General features: G+C 37.8%; 1 protein-coding gene across 1 annotated transcript; it reads left to right on the plus strand.

Annotated features, from left to right (window-relative positions):
- The first annotated feature begins 10,235 nt into the window (after nt 1-10,235).
- On the plus strand, nt 10,236-12,221 carry LOC124022759 (transcription factor 15-like). Its single transcript, XM_046337448.1, has 2 exons — nt 10,236-11,014; nt 11,858-12,221. The coding sequence occupies exons 1-2, from the start codon at nt 10,526-10,528 to the stop codon at nt 11,912-11,914; spliced, it is 546 nt and encodes a 181-aa protein (XP_046193404.1). The 5' UTR covers nt 10,236-10,525; the 3' UTR covers nt 11,915-12,221.
- Nucleotides 12,222-13,599: the final 1,378 nt, after the last annotated feature.

Here is a 13,599-nt window from a genome sequence, read left to right on the forward strand (position 1 = left end):
TGCTGCTTAGTACTGTAAAATAATTGTATATTACTGTAGGTATTTCCCTGTAAATTTACAGCATTATACTGGCACCACAGTTGCCAGTTTAATACTGTAATTTTGCTTTACAGCAGTGATGCTGTAATATAGTTTACAGTATGATTTTTCCTTACTGTAAAACATATTACAGCATCCCCGCTGTACATTTACATCCTTACTGTACATTTGGTCCCCACCACACCTTGCACATCTAATTTTACCTTTGAACACATTAGCAACATGCCCCATCCTTTGGCACTTAAATCACAGAACTGGAGGTCGCACATATTCTCTAACATGATAGCTTAGCATTCCTAGCTGTACTCTGGTTGGCAATTTCTCTTCTAAGTTTAGCAGTACTGTTGTGTCCACTTGAATGCCTCTTTTTGCTTTACATCCTTTTGTGTTCGGTTACTTTCCCACCATACAAAGAAGTCATAACTTCTTCCATGGTTATTGACAGTGGTATCCTAGCCTCCCGAGTTTAGCCTTAGCCCCAGGGATATGGCATTTCACCCGACCCTCATTAAGTGATTCTAACTTCAAATGGTCTCCTGCTGCATTTTTCAGTTTGCATAAATCAATACTTTGCCAAATCCCAAAACTTTGGAAGCCTTAAACATCCCTTTCTCTAGCTGAATTTCTTTGGTCAACTGAATAGGATGACGGTGCTTTTGTTTGATGGTTCCTGGAAAATAACCATACTTTGTAGCTCTCTTCTACTGTACATTCTCCTTTTCAAGTGTAGTCCTATGTTTTATAGCAGGCCTTTACTTTCAGCAGCACTCAGTTCCCCAGCAGTATTCAGCCCTCATTAGAATACATTTTTGTTTCTGTTCTTCCTACTTACAACAGATGTAACAGGTTGATCCTCACTGGAATTCTCATTATCACAATCAATTTCACTACCGCTAGCACCTGCCATGCTAACCACAGTCAAAGTACAGTTGTGCTAGACCTCCAAACCAAAGAACTTCTGTTTGTACCGTCTTCACAACCAGTGATATCGAAAAATGACTTTCTCTCAAAAAAGCCGTCGCTGCACAAGAGGTACGCAAACAAAGTATGTGATATGAGCTGATGGACAGGATGTTGTACAAAAAACGGCCAGGTGTCATGGCGAACAGAGTGCCTCCACACTCCAGACCAGACTGACTGTAAAAATAGTTAAACGGTTAATTCACTCCACGCTATTCTGAGATGAGGCATGCATGCCCCCTTTCCTCTGTGTGCCATTGGTCTTACCCAGTCAGCCTCAGTTTGTAAAAAACATGCCTCTTAACTTCCTAACCTCCTCCAGGTTGTGTTTGCCAATAGAGGGTCAGGTATGAAGAGGTGCTATAGACTTTCTCAGGGGATGCAGGTCCAAAGGTGAATTCATAAGGAAGAAAATTCTTCCTCCAGGCCTGTTTTCCATTTTGTCTTTGACCTTCAGATAAGTGTTTGACATGAAAACCCTTTGAAGTAATTTCTGGATATTATTTCTGTCCATTTAGGGGCAATAGTTCTGTACATCTCCAGGGGCAAAATGACAGTATATTGTCTTCAATGACAAAGAAGTGCATCGCATTGGTATGTATAGCTTTATGTAAGTTCAAAGGTATATGTATTGATGTCACAAAAAAATGACCTTGCGTTGAATGTGGCCTTGCTTGATGAGTGTTGCTGTTAGATCACTTAGGGTGACAGACAAAATGCTCTGATTATTATGGCTCCCGTCTACAGTAAGTTCTCAAGTAAAGCCTCTGATCTAAAGGAAGGTAGCCATAAAAAATGGATATGGTGATTAAAGATCAGTCCATTGTAGATCACTACAACAAGATAAGGGTCTCCGCCTATCCATATCTTTAGTCTTTGTGAGCGCAGACCTGCCTCTTCCCATCCCTCTGCGGCCATGGAGGAAGTGAAGGGAGACTGGTGGCAGCCTTTGCTGAGTAGCCCTAAAGGACTGTACATTCCTCCAAAGAATCGTTGCATGTGAAGCGATTTCCTGTTGCTCACTGTCTGGAAGTAACCACATTCTCACAGTATTTTGACACACAAAATCCATATTCATTATTTTGTTCTATTTTTTTTGTGTGTTGGAGATTGCACCTGTTACTTTAGGGGGTTAATGGGGGGTGGGGGTGGAATTGTAGGACGTGTTTTATTTGGAGACAAAGTTGCATAATGATCACATTCTTGCTGTATGTTGCTGCTACTGAATAGCTAACAGTTCATTTGGAATGAAAACATAGTATGCAGAGAGATATCCAAAGAAATGTGTTCTATGTTTATGTCTGGCTCTTCTTCATCACTGGTGAGTCCGCAACATGATTCAGTCCAGTTGTGAAATAAAAATATGACCTCACAGCCACCTCAATTCTTATCTTTTGCCCAAAAGATTTGATCTGATTGGTCAGACCAGTTTGGGGCAAAATATCAGATTTGGGCTCCATGTGAAAACGCAGCCTAAGAACCCTATATCATTTATATTTTCCTCCCAGTACCCAACTCCAAACAGGAGTCTTTAATTATATTTGTTCTACTGTTCTTTCAAGTGAATTAATTTGTTTGTTTTTTAATCCCAATTAATACTAATTTTATAAACAAAGATCTATTGATTGTGTATGTCTTCACACCCCAGAGTTAATACTGGAAGAACCTTTGGGAGCCGTTACAGCTGTGAATCATTTTGAATAAGATTCTACTCTTAGGGCAACATAATGTAGATCCATTGTGTTTGTCAAAATTGCTCAAGCTCAGTAAATTTGGTTGGGAATCATTGATGGACAGAAATATTCAAAACATATCTGATTTTCAAGCAAATGGACCAGTCAGGAGCACTCAACACCTCTTGGAAAGCCATTCTGGTGTGTCTTTGGCATTACAATTTGTGTAATTTGTCACATGCACAATTACAGTGAAATTCTTAACATGCAAGCCCTACCCAACAGTGCAGAATTCAATATCAAAATATTAGAACTAATACATATATTTTTAAACACGAGAAATAAGAGAGGAAGCTATATACATTGTTAGTGCCAGTACCAAATGTACAATATGTTGTTATACTGGAGTATATGAAGTAGAGATGTACATGTAGGCAGAGATTTAGGAGAAAGTGACTGGTAGCGGGATAAATAATAATAATATATTTAACAGTAGGACAGTAGAATAAGTGGTGGGTGGGTGTGTGTGCTAGGGTGTTAATTTAGAAGTGATAGGTGGATATACATGTAAACAGGGCTGAAAAGTAACTGGTAGCAGGAATATTTAAATATTTATGGTAATATATAAATGTCAAAAAATAAAGGAGAGCCGCACACTCTAGGAGCTCAGATACAAAAATATGTATGTCCAGCGTTCCGACAGACAAGCTGTCTTCATCAGGGAATAATGACAAACACTGCGGGAAGACTCATTTATATAATGTCAAAAGATACACAGGTGTCTAATCATGGCCGGGTATGGCTTCATATCATTGGTTAATTCTCATATTAAAATAGCATATAAAAAACACAAATGCATAGTGTACGATAATAGATACAATTTGGCTACATAAGCCTACAAACATTTACAATAGCAAAATCACAAAGTCATTATATACATGTAAACAGGAGTAATTAGTGAGCAGTAGCAGGATGAATAGTTAGATACTAATGGTAATGGCAATCAATAATCAATGAACAGCAGCATAGTGGTAGTGTCCCGCTGGAAAATACAACTCTATCCCAGGGTCAGGTATTCGGAAGACTGAGGCAGGGTTTCCTCTCACTTTTTACCTGGGCTTTGGTATTTCTTTTGATGCTGACAATCTCCTCAGTCCCTGATAACAGCTTTGCACACGCTTGGCATTCTCTCTACTAGCTTCATGAGATAGTCACCTGGAATGCATTTAAATTAAAACATGTGCTTTGTTAAAAATTCATTTGTGGAATTTATTTCCGTAATGCGTTTGAGCCAATCAGTGGTATTTTGACAAGGTAGGGGTTGTATACAGAAGATAGCCCTATTTGGTAAAAGACAAAGTCCATATTATGGCAAGAACAGATCAAATAAAGAAAGAGAGATGACAGTCTATCATTACTTTAATACATGAAGGTAAGTCAATTCGGAAAATGTCAAGAACTTTGAACCTTTCTTCAAGTGTAATTGCAAAAACCATCTAGCATTATGATGAAACTGGCTGTCATGAGGACCGCCACAGGAAAGGAACACCCAGAGTTAAGTTAGAGTTAACTGCACCTCAGATTGCAGCCCAAATAAATACTTCACAGAGTTCAAGTAACAGACACGTCTCAACATCAACTGTTCAGAGGAGATTGCGTAAATCAGGCCTTCATGGTCGAATTTCTGCAAAGAAACACCCACTAAAGGACTCCTATATGAAGAAGAGACTTGCTTAGGCCAAGAAACACAACCAATGGACATTAGACCAGTGGAAATCTGTCCTTTGGTCTGATGAGTCCAAATTTTAGATTTTTGGTTTCAACCGCTGTGTCTTTACGAGATGCAGAGTAGGTGAACGCATGATCTCCGCATGTGTGGTTCCCACCGTGAAGCATGGAGGAGGAGGTGCTTTTCTGTTGACAGTCTCTGATTCATTTAGAATTTAAGGCACACTTAACCAGCATGGCTACCACAGCATTCTGCAGTGATACGCCATCCCATCTGGTTTGCGCTTAGTGGAACTGTCATTTGTTTTTCAACAAGACAATGACCCAAATCACACCTCCAAGCTGTGTATGGGCTATTTGACCAAGAAGGAGAGTGATGGAGTGCTGCATCAGATTACCTGGCCTCCTTAATCACCGGACCTCAACCCAATTGAGATGGTTTGTGATGAGTTGGACCGCAGCGTGAAGGAAAAGCAGCCAACAAGGGCTCAGCATATGTTGGAACTCCTTCAAGACTGTTGGAAAAGCTTTCCCCATGAAGCTGGCTGAGAGAATGCCAACAGTGTTCAAAGCTGTCATCAAGGAAAATGGTGAAGAATCTCAAATATAAAATATATTTTGATTTGGTTACTTGGTTACTACATTATTCCATATGTGTTATTTCATAGTGTTGATGTATTCACTATTATTATACAATGTAGAAAATAGTAAACATAAAGAAAAACCCTTGAATGAGTAGGTGTGTCCAAACTTTTGACTGGTACTGTACATAATAAGAACAAATATTTCACTCATATTATAATTATTACAGATCATGTTTCATACAAATCTGGAAACAATTGACAGTTACTTTAACACAAGCTTCCTTCTTTTCACTTTCTCATACAGGCTAGTCATGTGGAGTGAATGCAAAGTTGTTGATCCTCTGTATTTTCAAGTATTGTGATGGCATGCTTGTTACTGGAAGGGACTGGGGAGTTTGCAGGATCAAAATAAATATGAAAGTATCAAAGCCCAGATGAAAAGTTAGAGGATAGCCTGCCTCAGTCTTCTGAATAGCTAACCCTGGGATATAGTTAACATTTTCAGCAGGACAATTACAAATGGAATGCCAAAGGCACACCAGAATGGCTTTCCAATAGGTGTTGAGTGTTCCTGAATGGTCCAGTCTCAGTCCTGGCTTAAATTTGCTTGAAAATCATAGCCCAGATTTGAATATTGCTGTCCATCAATGATTCCCAACCAAATGTACTGAGCTTGAGCAATTTTGACAAATATAATGGATCTACAATATGTTGCCCTATGAGTTCTTGCCCTAAGAGTAGACTCTTATTCAGAATCTGTCCATCAATCCTTCCTAACCAAGCTTTTTTTAAATTTAATTTGAAGCCAGAAAATTGTGCAAAATGTGCAAGATAAGTCACTTCTCTGTCTTGCATTTCAAAGGGATAGTAAATTAGCAGACAGTTTTATCCAGAGATTTTTACAGGGGCAATTAGGGTTAATTTACGGCTGCAATCCGGTTAACGGGATCGATATGACAACAGCCAGTGAAAGTGCAGGGCGCCAAATTCAAAACAACAGAAATCTCATAATTAAAATTCCTCAAACATACATGTATCTTATACCGTTTTAAAGGTAATCTTGTTGTTAATCCCACCTCAGTGTCCGATTTCAAATAGGCGTTTACAGCGAAAGCACCACAAACAATTATGTTAGGTCACCACCAAGCCACAGAAAAACACAGCCATTTTCCCAGCCAAAGATAGGAGTCACAAAAAGCACAAATAAAGATAACATTAATCACTAACCTTTGATGATCTTCATCAAATGACACTCATGGGACTTCATGTTACACAATACAATACAATGATAAAGTTCATATTTATATAAAAAAATCTGAGTTTATATTGGCACGTTATGTTCACTAGTTCCAAAAACATCCAGTGATTTTGCATAGCCACATCAATTTTACAGAAATACTCATCATAAATGTTGATGAAAATACAAGTGTCTCCTTAATGCAACCGCTGTCAGATTTCACATTTTTTTTAACGGAAAAAGCAAACCATGCAATAATCTGAGAACGGCGCTCAGAAAATAAATAAATAAATCAGAAATAACATTATAAATATTCCCTTACCTTTGATGATCTTCATCAGAATGCACTCCCATGAATCCTAGTTCCACAACAAATGTTTGATTTGTTCGATTATGTCCATTATTTATGTCCAAGTAGCTACTTTTGTTAGGGCGTTTAGTACACAAATCCAAATGCTCGTGCAGGTCCAGCTGAACGTCGGACGAAAAGGTCAAAAAGTTATATTACAGGTCGTAAAAACATTTCAAACTAAGTATAGAATCAATCTTTAGGATGTTTTCATCATAAATCTTCAATAACGTTCCAACCGGAGAATTCCATTGTCTGTAGAAAGCCATGGAACGCAGGTCGCTCTCATGTGAAATGCGCATGACCAGGACCTGGCTCTCTGCCAGACCACTGACTCAAAGAGCTCTCATCCGGCCCCACATCACAGTAGAAGCCTCATTCAAGTTTCTAAAGATGGTTGACATCTAGTGGAAACCCTAGGAAGTGCAACATAACCAATATCCCACTGTGTATTCGATAGGACTGAGTTAAAAAACTACAAACCTCAGATTTCCCACTTCCTGTTTTGATTTTTTCTCAGGTTTTTGCCTGCCATATGAGTTATGTTATACTCACAGACATCATTCAAACATTTTTAGAAACTTCAGAGTGTTTTCTATCCAAATGTACTAATAATATGCATATATTACTGGGACTGAGGAGCAGGCCGTTTACTCTGGGCACCTTATTCATCCAAGCTACTCAATACTGACCCTGCAGCCATAAGAAGTTAAGTCACTTGCTCAAGGGAACATCTACAGATTTTTCATCTAGTCTACTGTAGTTAAATACTTAAATTGCTAAGCCCATGCCATATTATTTTGAGCATGATATACGTGTCAAATAGTCTTGCCTTATCTGCAACAACAACAACATAGTCATGGGAAAACATCCACACTACACATGAATGTGCTTTTTGTCCATCTTTAGTATGTTCCTATGCCTGACCCTTTCTACAGGGTTCAGTGAGACTCAGTGAGGGATGCTCTCTAAAATATGTATGTTGGTCAGCATGGATAAAGACAGTTTGAAGTTCTCTCTTCTCTGACACTAAGCTTATTTTCAGTTCCAATGTTATCCGCAGGCTGAATAACAGGGGCCTCTGCAGGGGGTGAAACCAATGAGCTCACCACCATGGATAAATGTCAACACTTCCTCCGGATGGACATTAAGAGTCTTGAGAAATTGTGTGAAAAATTTGTGTTGTTCATAAGCATGGCTTAACATTTCATCAAAAATGATTGTGTGTAAAATATTACTCTTCTCATATGTTTTATTAATAGATTTTAGATGTGTATGAAAATGATTTTTTTTTGCAACACTATATTTCCATTTCATAGCTGGAAATCGATGTTTGCATACAGTATATTTGTATATTTGTCTCACCTCGCTATCTTAAGATGAATGCACTTACTGTAAGTCGCTCTGGATAAGAACATCAGCTAAATGACAAAAATTAAAAATGTAAATATTTCATATACAGATCTCATTTTACTGAATTGCATTATTATTATTTTTAATAGTAATGTCACATGTATCATTTGTAGTTTTCTTAATTAAAAATGTGGTTATTTTTTACATTTGACTGTGTAAATCCTAGCAGTACTTCTTATTTCTCTGAGAGTGAGGTGGATATATAGCATTTTTGTCATTTAAATGACCCTGATGAAGGCACAGTGATGCTGAAACATTGGTGTTTTTTAAATCCAATAAATTACTAGGAGGTTATACATGTGGAGTGTGCAACTCTCTTTGTTTTTATCTCTCTGAAATGAAACCATCAAGTGGTTTTTCACCATATGGCTCTGTAAGATTGTAACGCTAGTGACACACTAGTTTGGTTTGCACATACTGACAATTACGGCATATTTAAAATATATTGATTTATTACCACAGATTTCTTCCCACAGAGATTAAATTACTCCATTAATTAGTTCTCCCTGTACAGTTCCCTGCTTCAAATGTCCGTAGGGAGAAGAGTCTGTATTTACAGACTTGTATACAGCATATGACATTTCTGGTGTAATTTACATCAACTTTAAACATAAGATGTACTTATTGTGGGTCAACAGAGGACACCACTTGGCATGATAAGGCCTTACTAAAGTAAGAAAGTATTTGGGGTCATTGTCCTTGTCATGCCCTGTCCTCCTAATAACTCCTCAAAGGGTCTCAGTCAGTACTTCATTACACTCGCAGAAAAAAAGGGTTCCAAAATGGTTCCCCGGCTTTCCCCATAAGATAACTATTTTTGGTTCCAGGTACAACTCATTTTGGTTTTGGGTAAAACCCTTTTTGGTTCAATATAGAAACCTCTGTGGAAAGAGTACTTCATGGAACCCAAAGCGTTATTCAAAAGGTTCTATGGGGACAGCTGAAGAACCATTTTAGGTTCTAGATAGTACCTTTTTTTCCTAAGAGTTTATAAAGTGGGCTTGGATGTCTGGTCTGGTGGGTTAGCATTGTTGATGCAGCTGAGGCATATAGTGCTGGTTTGATGTGTTGGTTGGCAGGCAGGGGGTGGTGGAGACGTTTGTGAAAGCTGCCCTTGGGTGACTGTCAAAGCTGGACCCAGAAAGTGGACGAGTGTCCCTGGTTCACCCATGGACATCTGCTCAACGTTTATTTACTCAACACTTCACTTTCTCCCCCCCCCAAGAAAACCCTCTCAGCATGGGGCGAGAGTAGGTTAGCTACTGAGGGTGATGTTGTTTATGAATAGGTGTAGACCCAATCACATTGAGAATTTTCATTTGACCAAAAAAGCGTAAAAATTGTATTTCTGTACTTGATATACTAGGGCATAGCTCATCTGACAGCTTATACAGTACATATTTATGTTCATTATTCATTTAAAAAATGATGAATTGTTAATTATATATTATATTATTGTTAAGCCTATATTATTTTATGAAATTATATGCCTATTGTGTGTCAGCAATGTTAGCTAATTGTTTTACTCAAATTTGAAGGGTGGTTGCACATTGGCATTTAGGCGATGCAGTGTTTAGTAAAAGCTCTCCACCTTTATGGACTACAGATCCAGTATCCAATCGGCTAACAGAAGCTATTTGTGCCACTGAGAGAAACAGTAGGTCTACTCTCTCAAAATACTAAGCCTCCAAAATTCTGTTTGTAATCAATTCTGGAGATAAGCAATGAATCAATAAATATAAATAAACAATGATTTATCATGTTATACATTCACTATTTGGCAAGCAACAACATGATCACACATTTAGCATATACCTTACTGTCTATTAATCTTTCGTGGACAGACACACTTAACATAATGAGGGGAGATTTTAGTTCTTGGTTTCAGAGATTTACTGTCTGAACTCCTTGTAAACCCTTCTCCAGCCCCATTAGTGATCATGTAAAGTAAAACATTGTAAAAATAAACGAACTGTAAAATGTGATATGCATTTGCAATAATAACATGTAATAGCTTAATAATAATTAACATGAGGATCTTATGATATAATAATATGAATACTTTATTTTTCACAAACAATAATAGCCTCTCGTTATTACCATTACTAGGCCTGTTATGTTTTATTTCAATATACAACTAAAATACTTTCAATACAATTAAATAGTAAGAAAAAGTACAGGCAATTACAAAATGTATTAAGCAATATTCGCTTTTACTGTATAGCCTAGGCTGCAGCCTACATCTCGATTGGAGGCTGAACATTGTATGGCTTGAACAACTCCTCCCATCCAGCTATAAGAGCTCGGTGGGTCAGAACACTATGGAGAGATGCTCAAGACATTGAACAAACACGTGGTCTGACGAAAACGAGACATTTCAAAAGCAACAACTCCTTGAAACTATAATTAGGCCTACACATTAGAGACATAGGGCTCGTCTACATTAGGTCACCAAAATGCATGCATAGAACAGTCCCTCGTTTGGGGTTTCTCCTCTTTTTCTTGGGCCATCGTTTTAGAGGCCCAGAACCAAAACATTTCGATGATGACCTTTGCCATGCTGCGGCCAATGGCGACTCATATGATCAGCTACCCAGACCTGGGTATGATGTCCGAGGCCGAGGATAACCGCAGTGAGAGCGACGGTAGCTCGGATCAGAGCTATGGATGCTGCGTCTCCGCTGACAAACGTCGGAGGATTTCCAGACAATCGGGAGGCAGCGGTGTTGTAATAGTGAAACAGCGGAACGCAGCCAATGCCAGGGAGCGCGACCGTACACAAAGCGTCAACTCGGCATTTACTGCACTCCGGACTCTTATACCCACTGAGCCGGTGGACAGAAAGCTCTCCAAGATTGAGACACTTCACTTGGCATCCAGCTATATCTCCCACCTCGCCAACACCCTTCTGCTCGGAGACGGGAATGGAGATGGACAACCTTGTCTTGGCGCGGTTTACGTGCAAGGAGAAAGCGGTCGAAAGCAGCCTCGCACCATCTGTACGTTCTGTTTGAGCAACCAAAGAAAGCGGGTAATTTTATGCGTTTCTTAAATCCTATTCTGCGAAAAAAGTGAAAAAAGTTTAGGTCAGCGTAGAAAATTATAGTTTGAAAACAACAAAAGTGAGCCAAATACGCGGTCAATTAGTGTCTCTAGGCACACGACTATTGCACTGTTGTCTTATTTTGCAATTATTTGTTTTGAATGTCATTCTGAAGTCAAAGGAATAAATATTATGTGCTATATATTCTGTTTCGAGATGTGCTCGTAGCGCGCGGATAAAAGGACATTTTTATGCACATTTTCTCAGGAGCGCATTGATGCATTTCAAATTGAGGGGCCACAAGTTATAGTAATTTATTTTTTACAATGTATTTTAATTACATGTGTTATTCAGTGTGCTAAAATGACGCCTGCTTCTTCCACTGCTAATGTTTCAAGTAATATCCTTTTTGAAGAATAAAATATTTAGAATATAGGATGGTCTATTATTTTGAAAAAGAAAACATTCATTGTTTGCATGTTTTTAAGTGGATGTAAATGTATGTCTAATGCAGTATTCAATACACCTTTATTACAGATTATTATTACATTTATGTAATGTACTAGTTATAAACAAAGTTATTGTAGCTTGTACTGTATCGTCATCGTCATCATCATCATCATCATCATCATCATCATCATCATCATCATCATCATCATCATCATCATCATCATTATTATTATTATTATTATTGTCATATACTTTATACATTATAATATTGTTGTTGTTGCGGTTGTTGCTGCTGCTGCTTGGAGTTGTACTGATATACAGTGCCAAGTGGAAATTGTTCACTTCTCCGTTGTCCCCTAAAATGTTCTTTATTTTTTCCAGATTAATGATGGTAAAGAGATGCGGGGTATTGGTTCACTGAGGATGAGCCGCAGATAGAAGACCAGACAATAAACCACAGCAACCAGAACCACAACTCAGGGAACACTGAAAGCCGGTCATAACAGAACCATATTCATCATCCTGGAGAATATTTTACCAGAGACTATTTATACTTGAGGGAAAGGCAATGGAACAAAACAAGGCCTAATATGTGAAGCCTTTAAAAAATGCAGTGCATTTATTGATAGAGAATTTATAGATTTTTATATCTGTGTGATATTTGTGTTGTACATGTATTACATTTTGAAATAAAATATATTTTTTATCTAAATTAAATTTCCCCTTCTAAGCATTAGTTTTCTTTCCTTTGAACTTCATGTATGTCGATTTCTTCTCTATCGTTACAGTTTTGTCTCTTTTCAATCAAAAGTGAATTAAAAGACACTCAATCATATGGCATACCAAATCAGTTGATTCCTTGTCTAGTTCATTGCCAGCCACAGAAAGAAAGGATTAGAGATTAGAGACAGATTGGAGGATTTTTCAGTGCTTCTTATTTCTATCGCTAAGGATTTTCTCATGGCAACCTCTGTGTCAGAGCAGGGAATAGGCAGTCAGGCAGTCAGTCAGCTAAAATGTTATAAGAAAATGTTACTTGACTAAAACAACATTTACAATTAAAGCATGTTGGGTAGCGTATTGATTGCAAACAAAAAAAGATATATGTTAAACTACAATATAAAACCTTTGGAGGTAGTACAGATGTAGCATCTTCATTTGAGCCAGTTTGCTACAGCAGGACAATTATCCTTCAGCAACAGGAAATGTGAAATATTATGTGGATTACAATGAATTTACATTTTTGCAGGGGTTGACACATTTTTCGTAAGGAAAAATCAACTTCAGAAGTCTTGTTAATTAAACCTCAACTACACTACAAGTCTTACATTTGCTGCATTGCAGGAAAGTTCTCCTGCAACAGGGTGATCAAATTAAGATCCTACATCTGTATTTGTATTTATTTTTATTTCACCTTTATTTAACCAGGTTGGCCAGTTGAGAACAAGTTCCCATTTACAACTGCGACTTGGCCAAGATAAAGCAATAGCACAAACAACACAGTTACACATAGGATAAACAAACGTATGGTCAATAACACAATAGAACAATCTATATACAGTGTGTGCAAATGTTGTAAGAGTAAAAGTAACCATATAAGGAAAATGCATGTATGTGTGTGTACTGTATTGTCCAAGAGCATTTACTGCATTCAAAACAAAACAATTGGAAAAACTGTCCAAAAGTTTGAGAGTACAAAATACATTTAAATATACTCAAGAGGATGAAGCTGGGAGACATGGTTTTCAAGCTGGATGCATGTCCAAGAGGCATGCCAATGAATACTTCAAATGGCAGGTTTATGTTGTCTTGACAGTTAAACAAGAAAGAGAAGGAGAAAGGAGCCATCTATATCTTAAAAAACAAGATCATGGATAAACCTCTCAAAATGTATTTACTCTAAAGTACCTACGGTATATGAAAGTGTCATAACATACAGACATACAGTGAAGTTTTATCTGGATATCCTTAATAAGATTTTAATCCAAGTTGTATTTCAGTCTTAGTCGTAAGCCCTGTTTATACCTTGTGCTAACATCAACTCAAATTTTATTTGTCACATGCTCCGAATACAACAGATACCTTACCGTTAAATGCTTACTTACAAGCCCTTAACCAACAAT

The sequence above is a fragment of the Oncorhynchus gorbuscha genome, linkage group LG03 (genome assembly GCF_021184085.1).
Source record: "Oncorhynchus gorbuscha isolate QuinsamMale2020 ecotype Even-year linkage group LG03, OgorEven_v1.0, whole genome shotgun sequence".
NCBI lineage: Eukaryota > Metazoa > Chordata > Actinopteri > Salmoniformes > Salmonidae > Oncorhynchus > Oncorhynchus gorbuscha.